Source organism: Tubulanus polymorphus, chromosome 3, assembly GCF_964204645.1.
Source record: "Tubulanus polymorphus chromosome 3, tnTubPoly1.2, whole genome shotgun sequence".
Lineage (NCBI taxonomy): Eukaryota > Metazoa > Nemertea > Palaeonemertea > Tubulaniformes > Tubulanidae > Tubulanus > Tubulanus polymorphus.
In genome coordinates this window covers 22,126,789-22,140,958 of record NC_134027.1, presented here as the reverse complement: position 1 = coordinate 22,140,958, position 14,170 = coordinate 22,126,789, and the positions used below count along the sequence as shown (strand labels likewise).

The following is a 14,170-nucleotide window of genomic DNA, read 5'->3' as shown; positions in this document are numbered from 1 at the left end:
CCTTGATACCGGGTAATGTAGAGAGGTATAACAGAGTTATCTGGTATTTATCAAATATCTTATCATCTTATCATCTTATATTCATTAAATATAAGATGACTATGTTATACCTATACGTAACCTGGTAACAAGGTCCCTCCCAACTATGGCACAACGAGAAAAATTATCCGTGCTTCAGTGCTTACCTCCACAAAATATCTGGACACATATTCGAATAATTCTTTAGCAGCTGCAGTTAAATTAAACTCAGTCGGATGATCCTACACGAAAAAATATAGCGAAAACGATATTCAAAACTCATAAACCGATGACGAATAAATAGTTGGAGACTATCGATAGTACATACCCGAGATAGAGCGCCTAAATATGTACTCAAGTCCTGATCACTGATGGCCGGTAATTGTTGTATGCTTTCATAATAACCGTTAACCATCTCTTTATAACCTGGAATGTCTTTAGCGTACAGTAGTTTGTTCGATGGCGAATCCTGCAAAATAAACGCGACGAACTTTAAACATGTCCTCTCCGTCGCTATTTGTCCCGTGAATGATTGTCACTTGCAGCAAAGAATGCCTTCATATTGCTCGTGTTTAGACATTGTCTCGTATGTCTATTATATGGTAGTAAATATCAGTACCTGCGAATGCACCGAATACAGCAGCTTGAATTCTCTTCAAATATTCTGGTAGGTACACCCACCCCTTTTCATTGCTGCAAATCTTTGGCAATTGTATAGACTGTTACACAAGTTGGCTTTCGAACTAGTAGGTACCTATGGCGGGTATTTTACACGGAAACAAGCCCAAATCTGCAGTTTAGGCTGCCTGCACTGGTGAAGCAAAGCCCAGACTGACAAACATGGCTCTTATCCAAAAGTAAAATTTAGACAATTACTTGGGGTGGGGCACTTTCGGTTTAATTTCCTAATAGCTAGCAAACGATCTGCTCTAAGCAACAAATGATCTGTAATGATGGCTAGTTGATGGTCTGCACTCAATCTGCACTTCTTTTGTTATGCGTATGTGAGATGTGGATTAGCAATTTTTTTCCGCAAAGCGGGGGACCACATGAGCCATGGTCCCCGTTATGATAATACCTTTGGTCAGTCTGTGAACGCAGATTTTTTACTTGTATTTGATATTTTCTCCACCAATAAAGCTCCTAATTCCTCGCGTATTTGCTTGCAGCGTGCGTGCAGCCGTTATTCGGTTAGTCCCCCCCATCGGATATCTCGGCTGACTATATTACCTTTCCTAGTCTGAGTTCAGATGTCGAACAACTGTCCATGAACGTCTGACAAATCACCGTTAAACATGAATCGAGAATCGGCGATTTGTGAATGTCGAATAGAAAGTTCGGATTCTTTATAACAGTCGCCCAGAAACGTAGCGGCAAACTGAAATATATTTTGAATATGATCATCAGATGTCCATTATACAAAATTTTTAAATTATATCCACCATTTTAGGGTACGAAACGGGGTCGGATCTAGGAAAATTGGAAGGTGGGGTCTAGAAGGAGAGAAATGGCTGGAAAAGGCAGCTATGCCTAAAGGCCACAAACGGGTCCGAGCCTCTGTGTTAGTTATCTTTTAAGAAATTCATCTGAAAAGATTGTTGAATCCTTTTCAAATTTTCAAATCGTGGGCCCGAACCCCCTCGCCCATAAATCTGCCCCTGTAAAACTGTCAGCACCATTAAGCTAACATTTAGGAAAATATCTGTGTAATAACTGGACTGGCTAGAAACCGTACCTATTGTTTTTCCATAAATGCAATACTTCATCAGCTTCCGGAAGATCTTTGGCGAAGAGGTCGAGGAAATCGAACAGATATTTGATCGCGGGTGATGTGTTCTCGTCGACGGTTAGTATCGATTTGAACAGATCATCGACGAATGGTTGAATGGCATGCTGAAATAGATTTTAAGATAGATTACTTCTTGAATCTCCACACCGTGTCCCAGGCTGGCAACTCCCCCCAGTTACGAATTCCCTGAATTTTCCACCCCCAAATCATGAGTAAAATTCTAGAAAGTCATGAGTAAAATTCTAGAAAAAGCTGTTACCTTAGTGATAAGCATTCTTGGAAAATGTATTTCAGTAATTCCGCGGTTTCTATCTTGCCCCAGATTTTCATCGTGTGGTCGAACCTTTAAATAAGATATTGAATAACTATATACCGATGGGAGCGATACCTATCCTCATTGTCTCTCTCCACCTTGGGAGAAATTGCATACCAGTATACCTGTTCAAATAGATAACTCTGAAGGTGTGGATACTGCAGCTCAGGGTTCTGTTTCACGAAAAAGTTTAATTAAGATTTTTGTTGTAGGTAATTGCCATTGGTTTCTTCATGTTTTCAATGAGGACAACAAGTCAAACTTAACTGATTAAAGCTTAAACTTTTTCATTAAACCGACCCTTGATGTCAATTCTCTCCATGGAAAATGACCAATAGATAAAAGCTAGGCACAGGGGAGGTTACTGGGTCGTGAAATGTCAGTGATATAAGGTACTAGGAGAAAGTATCTTTTAGAAATATCATTAAATCACAGATAGATTAGGCTAGGTGTCACTAACAGACAACTTACAAGATGGTATATTCTTAATCCTGTTTCTTCATCAAGAATCGGTGTAATTGAAGTGTCAGATGTTCCACATGTACTACCTACAAAATATTGAGATATAAATGTACATCAATACAAGCAGCATCCTCAACATCCAATCAATCGGTCAGCGGGTCGAGTTTCATCGCGCATATGGGGGGAATATCTTAAGGACATTTCCAATCATTATGAATGAAGCTTTTAAGTCAGAACATAATACTATCATCAAATCAGGGATGGTAACCATATCCCTGATTTTCCATGTGATTACGCAAGACTCCCTGAGTGAATCAGAGAAATTTCTAGGTTTAAAATGTTACGATTCATTCATTTATCATTAAATCCTGTACTGATTAAGAACCACGTGGTTGATAGCATTATCTGAATTCCCCGAGTTTTCCAGATTTTTGGTAAAATTCATCATATTCCTCGAGTTTTCACCGATATTTTATAGATTTTTCTGATTCCCTGAATTTTCCAGGTTATTCCAGGTCAGTGGCCATCCTGATAATCTGAATCAACTCTAAAATCAGACTCACAGCTTACAGTACAACTTTCGAAGCGAATCCAGTTTCTCCAAGAAGTTACTTGGTATGCTATAAGGAAATTCGATTGTTCAGACTTTTCTACTTACTGTTAATAGATCGATTCAAACTGTCGTGTTGCCTGGGAACGAGAGTCATGCGAGCGTCATCCGGAACGCCGTAGTGACCCAGCGTGGTCAGTCTCTTGAACGGACCGTCGGGATGCTGGACGACGTCATCGTCTGGCAGCACCAAGTGACCGCCTTGGCCACTCCTCCACTCTATAACATACAATATGAATGGCTCGTCAAATTAGCCGTGACTTGTATCACTCCAAACTAATCTAAGTCCTTACGACTTATACAGATTTCAATCTCCAGTGAAAAACAATAAATCATAAGAATCAGAAGATGCAATGATTGCATGATGGAAATTTTTAGCTGATGCCAGAATCAGGTCTTCCCAGAATCGCTGATGGCTGCCAATTCTGTGACATGCATAAAACCGAAATAATTTCTTCGCGCTTCGATCGATTTTAAAGACAATTGAACCAATAATATTGCGTAACTTTGCAGTCCTGACTGATCCTAACCATCTACCAACTCAAACGGAAGGATATTTCCCAAAGACTTTCAAAGATTCTCAATTTGACTTAAAATATGACTAGATCATAATCGATACCTCCGACGATCGCGTAGATGAATATCGATTGATAACCGATGAAATCAGAAAAAATCAAAGCTTACCTAAATCGAGGTCATGGATTGAAGGCCGATGAGAGAATTGCGTATTTTTATAAATAGCGTCCAACATTTTCTCTTTGACTTGTATAATAGCATCACAGTCTAACGCTCGACATGGAACGACTTCTCCGTCATCGAGAATCACATCTAAATTCTACAATTATAACGAATACCTGATACGATAACTCAGAGACCCAAATGCAAAAAAGTCTGCGTATTGTTACAAATTTTTTTTTCATAGGATTTACAACGTCACACTTGTTTTTCACCGGGTAAGTAATAATAATCAGTCCATGTAGATAAAAATTGAAACACATGTAGTATTGATTGGGACAAGAGTGACAATTTTCAGGACCGCAGCAAGGAGAAATGAAGAATTAGAAAATTTTCAGAGGGACGGTAGAAAATTGTTTCAATAGATGTTCAATAGCATAAAAAATACCATCAAGGACAATTAGGCATTTCGGGGAATGTCTCTAATGATAAGAGACAGTTGGCAGCTCTGAATTTAATTTCTATTTCATGTCATACATGGTAAAAAAAACTAAGGTACAACGTCCGGTTTATTTTCTAAAGGAACAAATTTCTGTTTACCTTCCAAGCTATCACTCGACAAACATTCGTTCATAAATTCAGAATTAACCGATCTAGTACATGTAATACTGGGTAGTGGTATTAGGGTAGTGGTATCAGATGTATCTGCGGTTTACCGTCAGAATAGATTTTAGAGCACATTTCAACATTTCAATCGTGAAATGTCATAACAAACAGCAAGTTTGCATTACTTGTCATCCATTCTCATTAAACAACATCATACTTAATCTTATAATGTTTAACTACGTTACAGAACAATAAAGAATTAATTGAATTGAATTGAATTAAGAAACATGCACATTAAGCTGATGATTAAGTATATATTCTTTAAGTTAGCTACTTAAAGTCTGTATTCATTTTTTGATCGTTTTTTTTTTTTGGGCGGTTTGGGATTTTTTTGTACTTTAACGATTGCTCCCTTTCACAGCGCTGGCCTACCAGGTACTTACCAGCATTTTTGGATCGAGTTTTTCACGCAACAGTCGATCCTCGGACAATGAATATCGAGCGTCATTCGTGAATATGTCGATCGGACCTTTTTCGACTTGATGTTTAATCGCGAGCACCAACATGAACAATTGCGGTCCGACCCAGCCCTGTCGAAAATAATCATTAAATACCGTTGAGGATTTGCAGAAGCAACCAGCTTACATGGATTTAGTTAGGAGTTATATCCCCAGCAGTTAAATGCCATAGTATTCAAATACATGTAACTATAGTCAAAGTCCGTTATAACACCATCCTCTTTAATGCCACTGTTTACTTAGCATCAACATTTTTCCTGAGAACAAATTTGTTCAGTCTAACTCGAATTCAATGGAATTACCAATTTTTTATAATGCCCAATTCGTTATAACGCCATGTTTTTTGTTGGTCCCAACAGTGGCACTATTAAGGACTTTTACTTGTCCAAAAAGGAAAATCCGTAGGAGCTGCGGCCTGTTTCAGAAAACGAGTTTGCCCAAATTAACTCAAATTCGATAGAAATACCATTCTTTATACCACCATGTTTTCGATTGTTCCGAACAGTAACATTATAAAGGACTTTTACTCTAAATGTTTTTTCGTAAATCGCAGCGATGCCTTTGATGCCGGGCATCCCTATTACCGGTATTTCTACTTACCATTAAATGGTGATATAAACACACCGACAACCAATGTGTTAACATCTTCTCTACGACCGACTCAGTCCTAGTAGAAATATACAAGATGATTTGTAATCAGTTCTATCATGATAATTTTTAGAGAATTCTGAGTGGCCAACATCCAAACGAATCTGATCAGTGACTCCGATATTTATTGGTATTACTACCCCAAGTCTACATATTATATTTTCAGACATTTGATTTTGTAGACAGCTCATTTTGATTCCATTCAACTAACTAATAGGTCTAATAACTTGCATCTAGAAACTCCTACTTTGGAACTGGGCCCAACAGTAGAATTATCAGAAATAAATCAATCTATATTCTTCTACGCCATACAAACCTTCTCAGTAACAGTTTCGTTTGTCCTTTAGCGATGGACTTCTCGATCAAATCACGCAGCAAACACGTCAAAACACTGGAATAGATAATAGATCATATTTTCACTCATGCGACGATGAAAAACATGAATCACGATTGTGATAGATATTAGATACTATAATACTCACTCTGTTGCGTACATCATATCATCTTGTAGTAAAATCATCAAAACAGCAGCAACATTTGCCCTGAAAAGCGGTTTTCGATATAAATGATTACGAATTATCAGCTGAAATATCCGGGCTGCAACCTTCTCGACTTTCAGTTAGATGTACTGGGAAGCTATGATCAGTGTTTGCGGGGACGTTGAGGGCAACCTTGGCCTTGGTTCCCCCTAAGATTTTTCATGTCCCTTCAAGTTAAATTAGTTCTAATTTTAACCCACAACTGTCTGGAACAAGACCCATGGGTTAGTAATAATCCTAGCGCACACAGCAATACTTAAACGCGATGAACACAATTCTGTTTCACAATTGTGCGCGTTGCTCCGAAACACAGTTCCCGGAAACATTGTTTTGCGTAACAAACACATGCTTGTTTTTTGAAACATGAAACGCTTGTTTCGATTGCTGTGCACGCTGATTAGCTAAATAATAAAGAGACACAATGACACTATAAGCATAAATGATCACATGACTGATTAATATCATTACGATTGCCACTTTTCTCATCGCTATGCGGTGCTGCGAGTTCGTTTCGGTATGTTTCATGTGTACCAGAGCAGACGAACCGAATCATCATCGAAACACGTCAACTCGAATGTTGTGTTTATTTCTTGTTGTTCGCCCATGGCTCACGAGAGAAAGAGAGAGCTAAAATCTACCAGTAATGAAAACGTCTGAAAAGGGATCAGATATTTCAATGTAAACGGTGATAGATAACTTACTTTTCGCGCACTGTGAATGTCTTTTGTTCCTCCATCGCGCGTATGATGCAGAGTAGAAATGATTTCTCCCGTATCAGTTTCGAGAACTGTTTCATTCCGGCTTCCATTCCGGTGATTGGTTTCTTCTGCTGAAATATGGTAATGTAATACTTAATCCCAGCAGCAGCAAGTATGTCACACACATTAGACACCCTCTTCATAGTGAAATAGCGTATTCAATTTCAAATCCTCATTCTCATTTTGTCGCCCTCACTGAGAAAATGCTCAAAATCGATGCATGCATAAATCACTGATTTATCAACCGATACTGAGGCTATGACTTAGATTATTTTACTAAATTTATGCGGAAAACAAAATTTGGACTAGCAATGTCTACGACTTTGCCAGTTTTCGGTATACGACTCAAAAACTATGACTTTCATGCAGATTTTATTAGATATTGGAATAGATAACGAGACTTAGAAGATTATACAACCTACACGATTCGACGAATCTGAAGAGGTGTGTTTGACTGTAGTTAGTGGCGGTTTTACTTTACCTCTGGTTTGTGTAGTATCGGATGATCTTTAACTCCAGGAAACAAGACTTTAAACGTAAAACACTGATAATTCCAGAACGGAATACCGCGTAGATTCAGATCACTCGTCAAATCGGTCATGTCCGTTTGTAGTTCGGCAAAAGCTGCAAAAAAATTGATAACCGTTTAAACCAACTCTGGAACTCAACGGGTGACCGCAATGTAACCAGTGGTAATCATGAATTATTCTATTCCTGATTAAATAATTTGTACATACAGAGTATTGTAATGTGGTATTGCATTTCAGTATTTGGGTTGTCATCAGTATCCGGGTATAGGGATTTATTTCAGTTAGGAGGACCCTACCACATGGCGGCCAATTCCATCTGGCGAGTGAGGGTTAGAATCAAGAAGAAAATAGGCTTTGGATGTGATAATATCAACTAGTGCCAGCTACACTAATGGGTGTATCATTAGTAATTTCACTAAATTTGACAGGTTCTGCCATCATTCAATAGAGATAAAAACTAATTATCGATTGCATCAATACACCGCGATGCGGTGTGCCAGCAAAGTGCATTACCTATTCATACACTGCCATGCGGTGTATATGCACTGAAGGGTTACGGTGACAGTTACCTTGTTTCGTATCATCTCGAACTGTTGATTCCAAGCGGTCCAATTCAATTTGCATCTGTTTATAATCCTGCCGAGCTCGGGCGCTATGGTGACGGAATATCAAAATCATTATCACCAAGACGACGATGATAAACGTAGCGACGCCAATCAGTATTAGCAACCAAATCGGCAGTCCGGTTTCCGGGTATTTCAAATATCCAATTTCGAATTTCAAGTTTCCAATTTTCACCTACAGACAGAAAAGAAAAGAAGAATAAGAAAAATAGATAACCCACGTGGGGTCCAGAGAGACACTATGCCCACTTCAGAATTCGTCTGAAATCCGAGACAATTTCATTATTCAATGCCCCCTGACAAACATATACAGAAACTAATGACCTTGGAAATCTCCACAATCACAGAACATGATAAAAGCCACAACTTTGCAATTGAATGTGGTTACAAAATATGCATAGATCCCGATATAAATTGAAACACTAGATACAAACGTACATCAAATATCAAGACCATATATCAAAGCGTATTAGAAACTTCCCAAAAACCGGGCTCAGCAGTTTCACCGGTTTCAACTTTTAAATTTATGTCACAAAGGATTTGCATGCACACCAGAAAACAATTTGTATTGTTTAACAAATAGTTGGCGTAAATTGGTATAAATTTGTAAATGCATCGCGTCGGTCATACAAATGAAAACTAATGCAAGTATATCAGTTTCGATAATGGTGTCAGAGAACTGACACATTCATGAAATAATGAACAAAACTGTAGTTTACATCTACAGTCCAGTAACCGAGTTCGCTTGGATTAGCAACGCGTACATCATACCTCCACTAGTCGTAGTCGGCGTTGCGTTCAACGCGATGGTTATCGTCGTATTTCGCAAACTAAAAGTCAATAAAAACCGCTGCTTCGATTTACTGAAATACCTCGCCATCGTCGACATTATGTTCTTGCTGGCGTTGTTCGTCACATACCCTATACGGTATTACGTGCACTACGCCCGATACGGACACTCGATCAAGAAATTTACGAACGATCGAATCTATCCGGTGAACTTAAACATTTGGGGTAGTATGATAACGAAAGTATTTTTGTTGTTTCGAAATTTTCTAACGGTCATAATTCAATGTGAAAGATTGGTTACGATTGTTTTTCCGCTGTACGTGAAACGCAGCTTGAAGCCGCTTGTCATTGCAACGGGTTTATTATCAATGGCTATGGGAACGTACTATCCCATCACGGTGAGGGTGAAAATGGCAAGTTCGTTTAAAGAATTTCAATTTGTTCATTACATGTCTTACACCCACGGGATCTATACGCGAATATATGGCATAATGAACAAATACATTGACCCAATCATCCGCGTTATCATTACAAATATCTTAGTTTTCGCCGCGAACATAGCTCTCATTATTGTCTTATACATCAAGAGTAAGCAACGCAAAACTCTATCGGCGTCCAAAGTCTCACCATCTCAAAATCAAACGAAAGCCACTAAAATGGTGCTTACGATGAGTATGGTGTTTACTGTTCTAGAATTTCCAGGTTTTCTCGGTAAGTTCGGAGGGTTTGCGTTCTACAAGACCGTTGTAAATCAGATCTACGGGGTTTCAGCGGTTGTGAATTCATGCGTGAATTTCATTCTTTATACGATCGTAAACAAACAATTCAGAGATACATTGTTTCATTTATTGAAAATCATTTAAGATTTTTAACGCAACTGTGGAACTGGATTCAGAGTGAAATTAAATCCACACAACTGTGGAACTGGATCAAGAGTGAAATCAAACCCACACTACTGTGGAACTGGATTCAGAGTGAAATTAAATCCACACAACTTTGGTCAAAAAATCAATTACACCACACAACCGTGGAACTGTGACATACTGGTTTAGTATCACAACTTTCAATCAAAACTGGAAAAACCATTACAAAGTTACAGTTACAATGTATCTAGTGTTGATAAATATATAAACTAAATATCAAGACAATCCATCAAAGCATCCTCAAAACCTCCCAAAAAAACTGGTCTACAGATGGATGGATGACTGACAAAAGGTGAACGCAATAGCCTGTCGGGACTTAGTTAGCTAAAGTTAGCTAAAAATGTGAAAAAAATGGGGGGTGAATAGGGTGGCTAGCCACCCCCTCAAATGCCTTCCAAAAATTTTTTATTAGGGGCTTTTTCGTGTAAATAGCTCTTATCTCACAGCAGTTCGGAAAGACATTGACACTCTAGGTCATGCGTGACTTGGATGATCAGGTATCAAATTCTCCCTCGTTAAAGCGCTCCAGTTTTTCATGATCAAGCATGTTAAAGCGCAAGATCAGAAATCTTTTCACATCGACTTATGTAGCGTTTCTTATAACTCCCACTGTTTGTTGAATAAAGAAGATGAAATAAGAATGTTACTTAGCTGCCTCGGAATCAGAACTATCAGTAGCGTTGCGACTTTGAATTATATACCTATGACGCCGAATATATGCTACGAGCAATCATTAAGTTCGTGCATCTCCAGCCATTCCGCTAGGCTATATATGTATCTGGTAAATGGCCATTTTCCCATTCAAAATTCAAAATTATCTGACTTTTTTCCCAATCTGTGTCAAAAAATTCCAAAACCAGTACCATGATGAATTGTAAATTATGATGACAAATGTTCGGAAGTGACCTACTAAGCTTCCCCAAATCATTTCATTTAAATTATCAACACCTCATCCTGGCCACGGCTCAGCAGGTTGTCATAATTTTCACTGAAACCATCGCTCAAATGCTGTAAAATTCCACCATTTTCTCGAGGATTTTTCAAAATTTTCTAAATGTCGCATGCTCCTCATTCTTATTGTAAACACAATGCAAACGTGTGCACTACACTCGCTGTATCAGCGTTCGCGGCTCTCAACGTACAAACAAAACAGCGTCAAATAGCCGACCGGAACCCGCCAACCTGGCCACCGTTTCTACAATTTTACATCTATATGATTAAATCAATTTCTGACAGCGTTTTCGCATTCTTTATTCATGTATCTAGTGTTTCAACATGTTTATTAGCATACCGGAGGGACCCGTGGTTAAGATGGAAAAATTTTGAAATATTGATATTTTTCCACATATTTCACACGTTGCCTCTCCCTGGACGTATATTACTACACTAACTATATACGATCGTTGTGATCTGTGTGCTGGCCACAAATGCACAGAGATCAGACTACACTACCCACTCTTTAGTGTCTCCCTGGATCCGCTCCTGCATATGTCGTCGATATATCGGGGTTAGACTGCCCATAAATTCTAAATCATTTTCATTACATCATCGACAATATATATGTGTTATTCTTCAAGGGTGTCAATAAACTTTCAAGTTGGCTTTCTTCGGCCATTTGCTCAAAAGTTGGTTAGAGTTAACCAGTGGATAGCTGACATAGTGACAATTGAAAGTTCATTGTTACTATGGTATTCATCTGCTGGTTACCTTCAACCAACTTTTGAGCAATATATATTAGTCTATATTAATCAATGGCTGTAATGAAATGACATTGAAACTGAGATTGATACTTACAATAACTTCGGGTAGTTCGTGGTCGGGATCAAGAGGTCGCGGTTGATCGATCGGAGGTTTACACACAAGCTGTTCGGTCGCTAGTGCGGTTATATTACATATCTCTCGACCTATCGTCACCACTACAGATTCCTCATTCGCTATAGTCAAATCTTTGCCCTGTAAACAAAAAGAAAACACCTCACATTCATAAGTATTAGGTCCTAACGATTTTGAAAAGATATTTTGAATTACGGCAAAGGTTAGAAATAACAAATACCAGAGCGTCACTGATCACATTTGGTTTGGATATTGGCTTTTAAAATAGACATATAGGGAAGGGGTAATAAAACCTATGTCACATTTACCTAGGGAGAGATGACTGGTACACGTTCGGAGACATAGACTCAGGGTAATTCACATTTGCCCAGGAAGAGAAGACTGATACACAGTTAAGAGATATAGACTAGGGGTAATAATACCAATGTCACTTCTCTCCATGAAGCTAGGGGTACCGGTAATAATAACCATGTCACTTCTGCCCAGGGTGAAATGACGGATAAAGTTTAGAGATTAAGGCTTTACAGACCAGACAACCCGATATCACCTGATTGCAGCACCAAAAATGAGAATAATTTTACTTAAAAAACAGTAGCTCAATTGAAGATGAACTAGAAATTATCCTGACAAGACGAGAGCATTTTGAATGTTTAAGGAGTAGTTGAGCTCCTGAAGAGTAGAAGTCAGGTCTGCTAGGGAAACCATACCAAACTAGATGAACCATGTGAACTATTCTAAGATTCTTGCGCTGTATACAATTTCAACTATACATATATATCCGAATGTACATGAATATCAACCACGTACCTGAATAGTAAGAACGTCTCCGTGCAAAGTTTTGATTTTATCGGCTTCCCTGAACTGAAAGTAGATCGGATCGGGAACGTAATCGAAACACCACGGTCGAGTCGTATTCAGATTCCACACTTCGTCGTTGATGACTATCAAACCGATCGCGTTCGTTTTCGAACTGCAGGCAAAACCGACGTCTCGTCTGAATCGTCGCGACGATTCAAGGTCTTCATCGCTTTTCGCCTCGTACGAGTTGGCCACGTCGGATTGGATCGGGTAGGGGAGGTGTTTTCGCGGCGGCGAGAGGATGTCGAACGTCGCATTCGGAGCTCGCGGCACTTTACAATACATGATTGTGCTGTTGTTTATTTCGCAATCCTGAAACAATTTTGATATAAAATATTTTCATCATCATCACCATCATCATCGTCATCATCATCATCAGATTTTCAGCAAGAAGCCATAGTTACACCTTGCGCCTAGCCCATCCTTAGATAATGGGTGTTAACATTTTTTTGTTACAATATCATCACCTAGCTAGTCACAATATTATGGTTTTTGCTAAAAATCCAAGTGAACTATCTATCCATAGCCTGTTATCTAAATGATAGTTACTTTCTAACCAAAACTTTCTTCTGAGAAAAGTTGCCTAGTCCAAATATCTACCCACATAAAAGCATAAAATTGATTTTTGCATTTCATACGTATTCATGTATTCAAGACTTTACATTCTTTTATTACATATATTCTTTTACAACTAGAAGCATATATAACTATGGGTCCATGCCTACTTGGGAACAGGTGAATGCACGATTATCAGAAATTTTAACATCCAATGCCCCCTGGTGAATACGTAAGAGACCGATGATTTTGACACTCAATCATGGGACTTATTTCATTGAGGTTTCAAGGTTATAATTTTGATTTTTTGCTTGAAATTGCAACATTGTGTCCGATTGACCTAATTTCTCTTGTGATGATGGTACCAAGAGAGTAATATCTTCCCATGAAATCTAAAGAACTTGACATCAATGGTGCCCTGGTGCTACATCCCAAGTGAGCTAAAGATCTTAATGATGTTTTTGAAAAATGTATTGATATCTTCAAGCAAATAACAACTAAACATGCAATGGGACACCGGCAAGGCTACTGAGGTGGCACTGGGTTACTGCGCTTCAAATTTCTTCTACATTTGAACTAAATTTGAGTGAACTTTTCCGATTTGTAAATCAATTTTCAGCGGAATCGATACCATACTCTGAGTGAAAAAGGGATACTTATATCTATCCGAGGACTCGTTTGATAATTTTTCGGACTTGGAAGCCTAAAAATCAAGTTCATCGAATTTCATTGAAAATGAACAGATTTTCACTACGAATAACCCAGTGTTTTGTTGCGCCATCTGGTGTTGCTGGTATCGCATTAGATTAATTTCATTTCCTACGACAAATTCGTTACCTCCTGTTGCGATGAAGTGCCGTCATATCCTTGCATTTGAACGGATGCTCTTTGAATGGAATCAAAATATCGACCCGGTATAGTGACGATAGTGCCGCCGCTAAAATTTAAAGATATGAATACATTAGAAATCTGAGTTGATTATTTCATTAAATTACGGCTGAGTTGAAAATCAGAATAAAACTTTTGCATAAACATGGTCTCTGAACTTCAAACTGTCTCGATTTTGTTTAATTGGTAAGACCTCCACAGTCCTTGCGTATAGAGTGAGGTTCAGAATTATCGC

At 38.5% G+C, this 14,170-nt stretch overlaps 1 protein-coding gene across 2 annotated transcripts in view; it reads right to left on the bottom strand.

The window, feature by feature from the left end:
* The window catches only part of LOC141902890 (plexin-B-like), a 36,139-nt gene that overhangs the window by 6,478 nt on the left and 15,491 nt on the right, over nucleotides 1-14,170 (bottom strand). Inside the window, exons 16-33 of one of the 2 annotated variants that reach the window (XM_074790814.1) lie at nucleotides 13,885-13,984; nucleotides 12,442-12,804; nucleotides 11,596-11,754; nucleotides 8,036-8,264; nucleotides 7,418-7,560; nucleotides 6,880-7,007; nucleotides 6,122-6,181; nucleotides 5,956-6,030; nucleotides 5,592-5,658; nucleotides 4,917-5,063; nucleotides 3,877-4,027; nucleotides 3,241-3,411; nucleotides 2,592-2,668; nucleotides 2,067-2,150; nucleotides 1,754-1,911; nucleotides 1,249-1,396; nucleotides 347-487; nucleotides 186-260 (exon numbers count right to left, since the gene is read on the bottom strand). In XM_074790814.1, coding sequence (XP_074646915.1) covers nucleotides 186-260; nucleotides 347-487; nucleotides 1,249-1,396; nucleotides 1,754-1,911; nucleotides 2,067-2,150; nucleotides 2,592-2,668; nucleotides 3,241-3,411; nucleotides 3,877-4,027; nucleotides 4,917-5,063; nucleotides 5,592-5,658; nucleotides 5,956-6,030; nucleotides 6,122-6,181; nucleotides 6,880-7,007; nucleotides 7,418-7,560; nucleotides 8,036-8,264; nucleotides 11,596-11,754; nucleotides 12,442-12,804; nucleotides 13,885-13,984 — 2,476 coding nt within the window. The remainder of the gene's footprint in view (nucleotides 1-185; nucleotides 261-346; nucleotides 488-1,248; nucleotides 1,397-1,753; nucleotides 1,912-2,066; nucleotides 2,151-2,591; nucleotides 2,669-3,240; nucleotides 3,412-3,876; nucleotides 4,028-4,916; nucleotides 5,064-5,591; nucleotides 5,659-5,955; nucleotides 6,031-6,121; nucleotides 6,182-6,879; nucleotides 7,008-7,417; nucleotides 7,561-8,035; nucleotides 8,265-11,595; nucleotides 11,755-12,441; nucleotides 12,805-13,884; nucleotides 13,985-14,170) is intronic. The other variant, XM_074790815.1, reaches the window with a different exon arrangement.